Source organism: Xiphophorus couchianus, chromosome 18 (genome assembly GCF_001444195.1).
Source record: "Xiphophorus couchianus chromosome 18, X_couchianus-1.0, whole genome shotgun sequence".
Taxonomy (NCBI): Eukaryota; Metazoa; Chordata; class Actinopteri; order Cyprinodontiformes; family Poeciliidae; genus Xiphophorus; species Xiphophorus couchianus.
In genome coordinates this window covers 17,773,407-17,786,294 of record NC_040245.1, presented here as the reverse complement: position 1 = coordinate 17,786,294, position 12,888 = coordinate 17,773,407, and the positions used below count along the sequence as shown (strand labels likewise).

Sequence of the window (12,888 nt, the reverse complement as noted above, 5' to 3'; positions counted from 1 at the left end):
ATTTTATGAGGATGAGACAATATCTGGCAAGTGACTGCATGTACAAGCGGATTAAATTTTGCTCTGATATTGCTTGTTACTAAATTTCTTGTTATTTTTCTGAGGAATCAATTGACAAGTCCAGTGCCCTACCTGGAATAGTGACCTTTTAGACAGAGGAGAGCAAGATAAGAAAAAAAAAAAACAGACTGAACTTAAGAGTAAAAGGCAAACTGAGTGGCGATTGTTCTTTTAGTGCCTGGTGAAGGACGCAATTATTTCCAACAGAACAACTCCTGGTGAACATGTGCACACCTGAGAGCAGTAAACACAGATTGCATTTTTATTTTGAGCTGTCAGTGCTTTCATAAGAAAGGTCAAGTTTTGAATAAAAGTTCCTTTTATTTGGTTGCTGATTGTGTGATTTTGTCATTTCTCGGGCTTGATTTAAACAACTCTGTCTCTAAAGCATAATAAATTCTTCTCCACTGTGATCTTGTTAACCTTTTCTTTCCAAAAAAAAGAACAAGATAAGAAAATGGGACAACTGGATATGTAATTCTGAAGAAAAAGTTTATTCAATAATATACTGTTTTAATTTTTCCACATCAGTCACCTGAGAATTAAATTATTTCATATGTTAGATAAAAATCTTGAATTTTCATGCAGGTTTTCTACTATTGGTTAAATAAAAATCTGTAAAATGTGGCATGTATTTGTGTTCAGCCTATATGAGTCAACACTCGGCAACAAAGTGAAAGGGGTGTGAAGAGAAAGACATGCCACACTTTACAGATTTTTTTGAAGAAAACATATTTTTAAAACCCCTTAGGTATCTCCCTCAAAATGTTTACATGTAAGTCAATGGGCACATGAGAACACCGGTCATTATGACGGTTAAGGGGTTAAAAACCATGTGTCCTTTTCTTTTCACTTCAATATTATGAGTAACTGTGTTTTGATGTAACCCAAATAATCCCAATAAAGCACATAGATGTTTATGGTGTTAATATGAGAAAATATAAACAAGTTTAAGGAGTTCTGGTTCTGCATTCCCAGAACCAAACATGGAGCAGCAGCATTCAGCTTCTGTGCACCACAAATCAGGAACAAAGTAGCTGTCTTGCAGAAAACTGCAAAACAACCAAAACACTGAGTGCCTTTAAATCGTGACGAAACCCCCCAACTGTTTAGAGTTGTTTCTGAAACATAATCAATGATAACAATGGCACTTGACAATTGTTGACTGTGTTCTACAACTTTGTATTTGTGTGTGTGCTTTTATGATGTAAAGCACTTGAACTGCCTTGCTGCTGAAATATGTTATACAAACACACTTGATTGATTGATACAAGAAGGAAATGAACATACTGTATGTCTGTATTCAAAACAGTTTTCACTGCCAAAAACACAATCTGGTAACTTTGGCCTAGTTTCTAGTGCAAATATCCTCGTACATTTGAAATAAGACAAAACTTACTTATAAGTAACTTTTAAGCAAGCTATATTAGCTTGTTTTAAGTCAATAATTCCTTGATATTGATGAAAAGTAGAATTAGTTCCATTGGCAGATAATTTCACTTATAACACAACATTTCTCAAGTGTTATCAGTGAAATAATCTCCCAATGGCTGGCCTCTTGGTGAGTCCATGAAAAACTAATTTGTGGAATTCTAACCATCAGGTCCTGAAGTACTGATGCGCTATTCTGTTATAACCTGCAGGGGACAGCAAGTATCCTCAGGCACTGACTCCCAAACCCATTTCCAAGCCCACAGAGTGCAGAGGAGTGTTTAATAATATTCATACCCGTACGTGCTCGACTGTGGAGTATTCCACCTGCCTCCTAAAATCACTCTAAAAACTGAACCTGGTAAAAATCGGGAAATTTAAAATTCATGTTGCACATGGTCAATATTTAGTAAAGTGCTGTTAAAATGTGTATTTTTAAATGGTACCATCTAAAACATAAAAACTAAAACTAACTAAACTAATGTTTACTTGATTTTGGGTAGTTTAATGCTGAATATTTTACACTTAGTTTTAAGAATAATTATTTGTTTAAGTGGTATTTAAACAAGCTGCCTTTTCAAGTGCAGGAAACTGCAGATTAAACCTAAAAGGTGGGAACCACTTGACAGTTTTTTATGGCTTAAACATATCTGCATATTGTGTTTGTGTGCACTTGTGTAGTGCATGTGTAACTACCCCTTTCCGCAGCCCTCTGGTCCAACCACCATGAAGGGCTGCCTGTGCCGAGCTGTAAGCCATGGGGAGAAACCGTGCAAACCTCTCTGCATGCCAGGAGTCTCTATTACAGGTAGAACATGTGTATGAAAAAAATGCTCCAAGGTGAGCTCCTCAGGACGTTGAAATGTATAAGCTGCTAGGTGGCCACTGTCGGAATTATAAAAGGTATCAAGTGGTTTTCTGGCATCTGGTGGACTTTCTCTTGCCCAGCTCAGCAACTGCAAGATTAAAAACCTTAACTTAATTATGACTTTAAGACTTGCAGATTACAACTCAAAAGAAAAAAAAAGCAGTTCTTACCTCTTTAGCAAGCTCATGTCGTGTCTTGAGATTGAGATTTCCTCCAAGGCCCCTTAGAAGACCAACAATAAACTCTCCTCTCTCAGACACAGCATTGAGGTGGGACAAAGAATTCAATACTGTGCCCACCAGACTAGTTTCCACCACAAAGTCATTCTGGAGGTCAGAAAAAAGATGGAATCTGAGATATACAAGGTTCACTCAAGACGCAAGTGCCAACAAGAAGTGAGTCTTGGTTTTTAAGAAGTGATTAGTGGTCCTACAATGTTAGCTATTAAAAACTAATGTAGTCAATACATTCACCTGTAGTTGGACAAGTCTAGAGTTTACCTATATCTAGCAAACACGGCCACAGTTTTTTGGGTGTGTAAAATTCTATCAACATTGAATAAACCTCAAAGAAAAAATAACGGATTTTGAATTAACCACAATAACAGATTGTTATGTTTGACCCACGGTCTATTGGAAGTAACCTGCCTGTTTAAGAACCCAGTCCAGAGCTCTTTGGAAGTAGTCGCCCAGCCAGTTTTCTAGGTTACTGCGACACTCCTCAGGCTGACCCCTTATCCACGACTTCACTAAAGCACCAACATCAATGTCTTCATCACTAGGGATGCAAGCAGAAAGAACAAGAGATAAATTTAAAGGTTAATTTTGTTTCAACAGCACTTTAAAGCAAACATTGCACCAAAGTGCTGCACACCAATGACTTAACACAGCCAAAATCAATAAAATAATACTTCATAAAAAATGAAACCACAAACTAAGAAATTGAAAAGATCAGACACAACTGCATGTTTAAGCTTTCTTTGAACACTGCCTGACCTGAGAAAGATCATGCCCATGCGAGATATGGTTGCTGGAGAGGCACAGCTCAGGTCATGGGTCTCAAACAGGAAGTTCACATTGGGTCCAAACTGGATACGCTCGCCACTGGGCATGGTTAACAAACGATTATCATCAAGGACAGAGTTTAGACTTTCAACCCACTCTGGGTCAATGTCTCCATCACACACTATCCAGGAGTTCACATCTAGAAAACAAAAGGAGTACAATGCATGTACCATACTCCAGTCAGCGTCATTATGTCAAAATAAAATTTAATAGGTAGGGTTTAAATAAGTATTTTAACTCCATCTCAGATGTAAAATGTCTTGAAAAGCAGCACACATCGGTGAATTTGGGTGCATCTTACCTTGTGGTTCTCTGACCACAGTCCTGGCGCTGTGGGTGAGAACACCATCAGACCATTCTCTGGTGTCCATGTCTATATGTCCCAAGAGCTGCTGCCTGGGCATGGCTTTAGGATTCATTGTGTACTGTTTCACCTTCAGAGATCAGAAGAAGCACACCTTGATGACAGGCTTGAGAAAGCTTGCTTTTTTTAACTCTCTTACTAAGCTTCCAATTTTTTCAACAATCGCAAATCTGGATGTTTCTAAAGAATTTTACTTTAATTTAAACAATAAATTGCAACATAAATATGTTAAAATCCAATACTGATCATGCTAAACTTATAGCTGCACCTAAGATTTTTGAATTTCATTAAAAAGCTCAACTACTTTCAGTTAACTCAAAAGGTGAAACTTATGTCAGTTAAGATTCATTACACGCAATGTGATATATTTCAAGTTGTTTATTTCAGTTCATTTTGATGATGATGGCTCAAAGTTAATAAAAACCTACAATTTATTTTCTCAGAAAATTATTTATCATAATGATTAATAATACCATTATTAATAATTTAGATGGAAGTGCATACTAATTTCTGGAAATCTAAGATGGACATTTTTTTCTCACCACTCTGCCAGTCTTGTTGAGAGCTGCTCTTAGCATCCCCCACAGCGTAGACTTGCCAGCTCCGCTGGGCCCCACAATCACTACACCCATACGTTGTCTCAGCTGTTCATTCAGCTCCATTGCTTTCTTCAACTGAAACAGTCAACAATCGGCCTATTTTAGTGTTTCTTTGACTTCTAATTTTTGAAAACATTTGTTGTTTAGCCAGAATATTCTGAATGTACAACACACACCTGGCTGGGTATGAGTTCCAGCTGTGCCTCCGAGTAGACTTGTGTTAATGCATCTATCAGGATCTGGTCCTCCACATCAGTGAAATTAACTCCAGAGAAGACATCTCTGACCAGGGCGTCAAAACGAGAGCTGTCTGCAAATGTTAGCTTGGACATGGTGTTCAGTCTCAGTGCCTGCACCACCAGATTACTCTCCTGAACTGCTTGTGGATGAAAGAGACAACACCAACAACATTAAAAACATGTTGTAAATCGAAAACTGTAAAGAAAAAACAAAATAAGGCCAGTGTAGAATTAAAGACAGAAGAGTAAACTACTGAAGTCATTATTACCTTTGTTCTTATGCACATCCCTTGTTAAAACTGTGCTAATTGCAAAAACCTATTATAATTTAAGAGTTTGTCAATACTTTTGTTCTCTCCAAAGTCATTTGTCTTTCCTGCAGGCGCAATTGCGGTTTGTCTTTTTTTCTATTCTTTTTTTTTTTTTTTTACACACACAACACAGAGACAAACAAGACAACCTTGGAGACTCGTAGAGTGTCTGGCTGCATGTTGGACAGATAAAAAGTGAGTAGTGGACCATTGGGATTTCAAAGAGAATGGAGGAAAGAAATAAAGAGAAGGGATAGGAGAGGCAGAGAGGAAAGCACTAGGAAGTTAGGGAAGTGGTGAGTGGAACAAAAGCAAAAATGACAGCCAGGTATAAGAGACCGCTAACAAGAGGTTTGATGAACAGGAGAGGAGATACTGCAGTTAACTTAAACATTTGAGGTCTTTGGAAACTAAAATTGTATTTTATTACAATATATGTTTAATGACAGGATTCTGCTTCCAGCTAAATTTTACAAAAAAGATCTACATATTTTTAAAGCTTCCACAGCAATGTTTTTGTCCATATGATTTTTGCTTTATTAGGCATTTTAATGGAGCTGTCACCCTAAAGGTTGTATCCACAACTACCACCAGACCACAAAGCAACGGAAAGCAAAGTATGGGAGTGTGGAAAATCAATATTTCTTAATATTCTTATTTTCTATTTCCATACTTATCCAGACCTGAAATCAAATTACACACCTTTCCAGACTGCACAAGAAGCCTGGCAATATGCATGGATGCATGAAAAACCGTTTCAAAATGCTCTTGAAGTTACCACAAATGTAGTCATTTTCCTAACACAGCATCTAATGTCAGTATTTTAGTGATATTAAATTCTGACATGACTATACTACTGTGGAAAGTGTCAGACAATAAAACCTCTGCCTTCAGGCACTGATGAAAAACAATCTATTTAACTTCGTTCTCATAGCATAAACTAATATTTTCAGACTAGGGAGTATAATCAGTCAAAACATCAATTCATGACACTTGCAGCCATTTTTACTGTTTTTTTCTTCCAAACTCCATTAATCCTACAAATCAAATGACTTCCTTTATTAGAATCACTTCAAATTCAGAAGGAAAGAAAGCATCAGTCATATCATTTGATTGTAGGACTGACTATAATAAAGATGTCTCTCTTTCAGCAGTTGATGGATTAATGGTCATACCGCTCAATAGGATTTTCAAATATTTCCCTCTGCTTTTGCAACATTTTTCAAATATGATACTCAGTGACAGATTTGTGTACCACAAGTGTGTTTTAGCTTAGGGATAGCAAAGGATACTTCTTGAGAGATTAGCAAAGCAACCATTTCCTTATAATTTTCTTGTCATGCTCTGAGATTGGAGAGGTAAAATTGCCTCAGAAAAATATTGGAGAAAAAAAAAGAGCTAGTTGGGGACTTACTCCTCTCCTTGCTATGACCTCTCCTCTGTTGCTGTAAAAGACTGCCACAGGCTTTAAGCACAGTCTTCAGCGCTCGTAAACCCCAGTCATAGTGCTGCTGGGGTGTCAACAACTCCCTGGATACACAAATAGAGGCTTATTTCCACAAAGTCTCAGTTAACTTCAGCACCCACTGTAGCTCTCAAGGTTGGACATTTAGGGAAAATATACTCACAAAGTTAATATACACTTTTAGACATTAGTGATCTTAATACTTAATGAATCACAAAATCAGAGTAACATTTGCAATAGGAAGTTTTCAAAACAAATGTCAATACCACAAAGAATTCCCCACATAGTTTTTACCTGGCCAGGTTAAAGATCGCGACAAGCTTACGTCCCAGTACTTCTCCATTTTTGAAGCCTTCTGAGTAGAGGATGACTTCAGCAATGAGCTCATTGTCTGGCCGACTCATGGCCACAGGCCTGAACAGTTGCTTCAGGTTGTCTGGAAGCTTCTGCCTCCCCCCATAGCCTTTCCCTGCTGGGTTCAAAGTGATGAAAATTCCAGAGTTGGGGTCCAATTCCACCTGGAAAATAGGACGAAATAAAAAAGCTCTTCTCCATACACAAAACTTTTTTTATATATTATTTTAACACTTTTGTTTTCTTTGACTGATTGCAAAAGACACAACAACACTAACAGACAATGAATAAATAACCAATTAAAACTGAAGTTGACTTGAGGTGAACATCAGTAAAAGGCACTGTACCACACGCAAGTAGCACATACAATTTTATAATAAAAAACTTGCACAATCACACAAAATATAACTGTTTAACTTGTTGTGTTTTAGTAGTTTAAAACGAATCTGTCAGGCTCTACTTTTATTTATTGTCTTACCTCCTTTCCCAGCAGCTCACAGGTTTTTTTGTGGTGTTTCAATGAGTCTTGGATGGCCTGAATCTGCATGGAAACTGCAGATAGCACAGCTTCTTCTAAACGGTTGAACTCATCAAAGCAGCCCCACGCTCCACACTTTACCAACCCAACAAATATTCTTCCCATTGACTTCACATCTATACCCTGGGAAAAGAAAAAAGAATGTTGTGTTTTCTTCAATAATGAGTCAACCATCAATCCATCCATGACTTTTATCATTGACTAATTTTTGAATCTCAAAACCTGGTATTTTATCAGGAGTGGTCAAACTTTGAGAGCCACTGTATGCCAATAACATTGTAAATAATGGAACCTAATAAATAACTAAATCCTTACTGAATAATCAACTTATTAGAATATCATACAATAGTAATGCTCATCTAATTTGTTCCCAAAAAAAAATACATGTGGGAACTAAATGGAAATCGGAAACATTTCCATTTAGTCCAAAGGAAGATAAACTAGATGCAAATATATCATAAAACAATGTCTCATCCAACTGACTTAAAACATTTTTCAAGTTCTTCAAATTACATCCTTGTTGAAGGATGTAATTTGAATACTTTTTAAACACTAATACCCTTTAAAAAGTGTTAACAGTCAACTATTCCTGCCCACGTATGAAGTTTCTTTGCACCTCATCACAGTTGAACACCAACACCTGGCGTCCAAAGAGCCCCCCCAGAGCTTTGACGGACTCAGTCTTTCCTGTGCCAGCAGGCCCATAGGGGTTCCCACCGAGCCCCATCTTCATGGCCTGAGTCAGAGTCAGGTAGCATTTATCGGTCAGCGGTGTGTGTACCAACTTAGCAGCATTCCCCTGAGAGAGAGAACGAGTGACATAGAGGAATCAGTTAAAAAGAAGAAGTAAAAATGTTAGCAAAACGGCACCAAAGGTATAAAAACACGTCAGCAACTACTAAAAGGCAAAAAAAGAGGCATCTTTGAAGAAAAGGAAAACAAAATACAGGTAAAGAGTATGACTGAGTATAGCATGTGTTTACTGAGAACTGCAGTGGGGAAAAAGCTGTTATCTGCAGCAAGGTTATTCTGAGCTTGAGATATGTGCATAAACAGTGCCCTCAAAAGGTCAAAAGAGGAATTACCATTTCTGGTACTAAGAAAAGTCCTGCAAGGTGTGAAGAATAAGTGACTTCATTTTAAGTTAACGTGGAGCTGGTTTGTGGTTGACATGCTTATATTTGCTTTCGTCCCACCTGGTACTCATAGGTATAGCTGAACTGTGCGTCCACCATGTGTATGCGGCAGCTTTTGTCTGTTCCCATGTAGAAGCGGAGCTGTTTCTTCCAGGCCCAGTCGTCAGTACTGGTGACGCCTGCTTGGTTGAGCTGCTTCGCCACGCTGATGTTGTGAATGATATCTAAGATCAAGGCTTTCAGCTTCAGCTGCAGGATATTGGACTCTAAACAGGAGGACATGCATAAATATTAACAACATGAATTTAAGCAACAACCAAAATCTTACCACATAAAAAGTGGTTTCACATGTATTAAGAGATACATGTGCAAAACAATAATCCCTATTATATCTCATATAGAAATAGAAAAACAGTGTAATGTAATCATATGTATAAAGTATTTTTGGTTCACAGGGAAATACTTCATTTGTAATTTCATTTGTCTGATCTTCAGGGTATAAGATTACTCTGTCAGGATCTCCTCCATGCTAAAAACAGAATGGAGATGAGAAGATGACACTTTTTAATCTATTATAAAATAGGCTGCTCTCATTAGAAATGCAAAGAAAGAATTAGAAATGCAACAATCAGACAATTTCTGGCCAACGCCAATTTCCAGTTTTCTTTTAGACCAATTGCAGTATTTAACAAGTTACTGTTGCTTTCTAAAGATTGCACAGCACAAAAGGCAAATAAATATGTTAATTGTTTAATAGACAGGATGTTTGAATCCATAAGACAACTAAAGAACTACACGAGCATCAGTCTGAATCAAAGCATGTTCCTAGCCCTAACCTAGATCTAATACTTATTTAACTACAAAAAAATATTGTAGTTAAATACACATCAAATCACACACAATTCGTCAATGAGTTGATAGTTATTATTTTTGATACAGGTCAGTGAAAGGTAAAAAACTGCTGCTTTTTTTTAATGCTGATGTTATGAGCATAAAATGCTGAAAATTGTACTTGAGGCAATTTAGAAAGTGACTCTAGTCTCCAACTCATCCAGATGAGTATTATGTTTGGTATACAGAACAGTCATCGCTGATGAAAGACAGTTTCCAAGCTGCAGAAGTAACTTTGCTTGCATGCAAATGCTGTGCCAGGAGGTCATTTCTCTTAGACAACTTCCTGTTTTAAAATGTTTCCACAAAAATGATCCCTAATTCTAAGTAATACCATGTTTATATTTTGTCAAATGACTCAAAGGTTATCGGACACATTTATTCTTACGATCAAACACATAAGATTTAGCAGAGTAGCAAAAAACTACTGAAGCCTTTATATTAACCCTTTTTATAAGCAAAAAAATAATAATCTCAAGATAAAAATAGCAAATTTACTTCACTGATTTTAAAAAGAGATGCATCCAAGTCTGTGCATAGGAGCAGATAAAATACGTAGCCAAATATGTTGTCAAATTGCCAATTTGTTTTGTCTCTGTGGCAAAGGAAAAAAGTTCCTCTTCTCCTTTTTGGTTAACAGCTCTTTTATGTAAATCTGAAAATTAGATGTTCCCTTCTGGCATTACTTTAGCTGCTTTAATTATTGTGAACAGGCTACAGCCTCTCCAGGTTGTACTTAAGGGATTCTGTAATGTAATGAGATGCTATCTTGAAAACATTTTACATTTGAATAGCTAAGGCTTAAGTGCAAAACAGTCTCAGAATGAACCTTGTTATCTGTAAACATCTTATAAGCCTAATCTACAATGCAATGCTTTAATAAATTACACAGAAAGGTCCTCTATAACCGTGCTTAAAAGCCTGGAGTCACATTTTGCCAATTTCTTACAGTGAGAAAAAATTGCCCCAAGTTACATTTCACAGACGAAAGTATAGAAATAAGCAATGCTGCTACAGTATGAGAATTTTTGAAAGTCATGCTGAATTAGCATTTTTCAACAACGTCCCATAAAATGGTGCCATTACAAGTGCAAGGGAGAAACTGTTCATCTCATGCATGAATAACAAACTTGCATTAAGATAGAAAAGTTCTTATTTCTTTCTTTATATATGAGTTCTGAGGAAAAAAAATTGTCACATTTTGTGAAGCCATATTTTAAGCCTTGGGTCATTATAGCTTTAAGTCCAAAACTGTCTACAGAGTTTTAAACGGTACTTCCCCTATGAACAAATTCACACGAGATCAGTCATGAACAACTTATCTCAATGTCCCCTGTACAAATAAAACAAAACATTTTAATCACAGTGAGATCGCTAACAATGCAAGAGGATGTGAGGTGCATAAAAAGACAGTTTCTGTCTGACTATGTGACAATCAAACACACAATCCTTTACTTCATTTTTCTACATCATGGGACATTACTGACTAGGACATCACTGTGCAGAAAGTATAAAACAAATGAGTACTGGTGGATAATGTGAGATTAATTTCAAAGAGGTTCTACAAAACATTCTCATACAATCATAATGATATGCAATTTATCTGAAAAAAACTTCCACAAAACAAAAAATAATGAGTAAAGTACACACTAAAACTGGCAACAACTATAAGAATGATTATAGAATCATAATTTATCTTAAGGGACTTGCCACTAGTGAGTTATATGTCTAACCCAGTAATTTTAGGACAACAGGGTCAGAAGATATTAATGAAGGCCTGAGTGTGATTAATTTTGTGTTTTGCAGTGCAGAATGCAAATCATTGTCTCCAAAAGAAATTCCAACTCCAGCACACAATTTTTATGGATACCTTCAAAAATAGACAATAACTTACAATCTGTAAAGAACTGAATTGGTCAGAAAAACACACACAAAAAAATATACATATATATATATACTGTATATACAAGTATTATATATAAAAAAGGCCTACCTATCACAAACCATGTTTCACACATATAACATACAGCAGACTTTTGAACAATGTCTCCTAAAGGAAAAGTGGAAACTGAACTTCAAAATTTATTATGATATGATACCAGTGACTGCCATTAAAGAAATTAATAGTCCTTTATGGGAAGAAAAGATTAAAAACTTCAAAACACCTATTAGGATAACATTCCCACATCTTCTGAGAATTCTGAATTACAGCATAATTATGAAGAAATAAAAGAGGTCCAAAATATTTTTGCAAATAAATATTTCTCAGCAGAGATCAGGGGATGTTAAAGTGCATGTGGGATGATTGATAAGTGAGAGAGCTCTGTAGATCTGAAAGAAGAGCCTCAGATCTATTTGTCTGTTGTCAGGATGTGTTCTGTTTCCATTTTCTGGAATGAAACAAAAAAGCCAAAACCAAATGTTTAAAGATAATATTAACCACAACAACCCACCTGTGTTAGGATGGTCATCTGAGCTGGTTTCTACTGTGGTGTAGTGCTCCAATTTGCTATTAAGCTCCAACTCCAGCTGATGCAAACTTTGCTCCTTTATAGCTCTTTCCACATCTTCAGTAAACTGAATTTGCTCAGCCAGGCAGAGAATCTACATCAAACATAAAATAAATTAGACATATGTATTTCTTAGAGTGAATGATATGATTTAGACTTCCAGTCATCTTTGACATAATTTAGTAATTTGAAACAGTTGTGTGGTCCAGTTTCACCAGACTTTAAAAACAGTTATGCATGTAAAGGTGTTTGTGTGTGTACCTGTGAAGGGAAGCGTGAGGGATCCACTTCCCCTTTCCTCTCCACAGACAGACATTCATTCAGCAGATGTTTCAGAGTCTCCTTCATTTCCAAGGACAGCTCACTTAACCAAACCTTGAAAAATTATAAGACTTAATGTATTGGCTCCATTCAGCACAACATACAATTCTTGACAATGGAAACAACATTTTTACAACAAAAAACTCAAGTGTACATCATGGACTACATCCTATAAAAAACTTTCAGAAGATTCTATACCTCAACAAGACTGGAGATGTGCACAACGTTTCTTAGCTGGACTACTTCTCCCTCCAAAGAACACATTGCGACAATGTTCTGGCATGGCTCGTCAAAGACTACACTGTAGATGCCTGCACAATACATACATGCAGATTTCAGTGTTTAAATTATTACTGCCCAGTTGGATGGCAGGGAAACAAAAGGATGGAATGAAGCAAGATATATCAGCACAACATAGATGATGAAAACAGCTAAAAAAAAAGAGAGGTGGTCGACCTGCAAAGAGTTTTTTCAAGTGAGACTGGATGACACTCGGGTTTGTCGCCTGTCCCAGAATTTCTAAAAGATCATCATCACCAATAAAATAGAATCGTGGGAAAGCAGAACGCTTCTCCTGCAAAAACCACACAATTTTAACAATTTAACAATTTGCTGGAAAGCAAAATAAGCAAAATATATACTGCTCAAAAAAATAAAGGGAACACTTTAAGTGTTAAACACCTGTTTAAGTGTTCCCTTTATTTTTTTGAGCAGTGTATTTGGACACAGCAAAGTCT

General features: G+C 36.6%; 1 protein-coding gene across 8 annotated transcripts in view; it reads right to left on the bottom strand.

Moving 5' to 3' along the window:
- The window catches only part of dync2h1 (dynein cytoplasmic 2 heavy chain 1), a 102,719-nt gene that overhangs the window by 73,180 nt on the left and 16,651 nt on the right, over positions 1-12,888 (bottom strand). For 6 of the 8 annotated variants that reach the window (XM_027998920.1, XM_027998926.1, XM_027998924.1 and 3 more), the window contains exons 32-47: positions 12,608-12,725; positions 12,350-12,462; positions 12,092-12,205; positions 11,774-11,924; positions 8,490-8,695; positions 7,910-8,092; positions 7,234-7,416; positions 6,696-6,919; positions 6,351-6,466; positions 4,563-4,765; positions 4,330-4,461; positions 3,725-3,857; positions 3,355-3,562; positions 3,007-3,136; positions 2,530-2,685; positions 2,188-2,447 (exon numbers count right to left, since the gene is read on the bottom strand). In XM_027998920.1, coding sequence (XP_027854721.1) covers positions 2,188-2,447; positions 2,530-2,685; positions 3,007-3,136; positions 3,355-3,562; positions 3,725-3,857; positions 4,330-4,461; positions 4,563-4,765; positions 6,351-6,466; positions 6,696-6,919; positions 7,234-7,416; positions 7,910-8,092; positions 8,490-8,695; positions 11,774-11,924; positions 12,092-12,205; positions 12,350-12,462; positions 12,608-12,725 — 2,630 coding nt within the window. The remainder of the gene's footprint in view (positions 1-2,187; positions 2,448-2,529; positions 2,686-3,006; positions 3,137-3,354; positions 3,563-3,724; positions 3,858-4,329; positions 4,462-4,562; positions 4,766-6,350; positions 6,467-6,695; positions 6,920-7,233; positions 7,417-7,909; positions 8,093-8,489; positions 8,696-11,773; positions 11,925-12,091; positions 12,206-12,349; positions 12,463-12,607; positions 12,726-12,888) is intronic. The other 2 variants (XM_027998923.1, XM_027998928.1) reach the window with 1 other exon arrangement.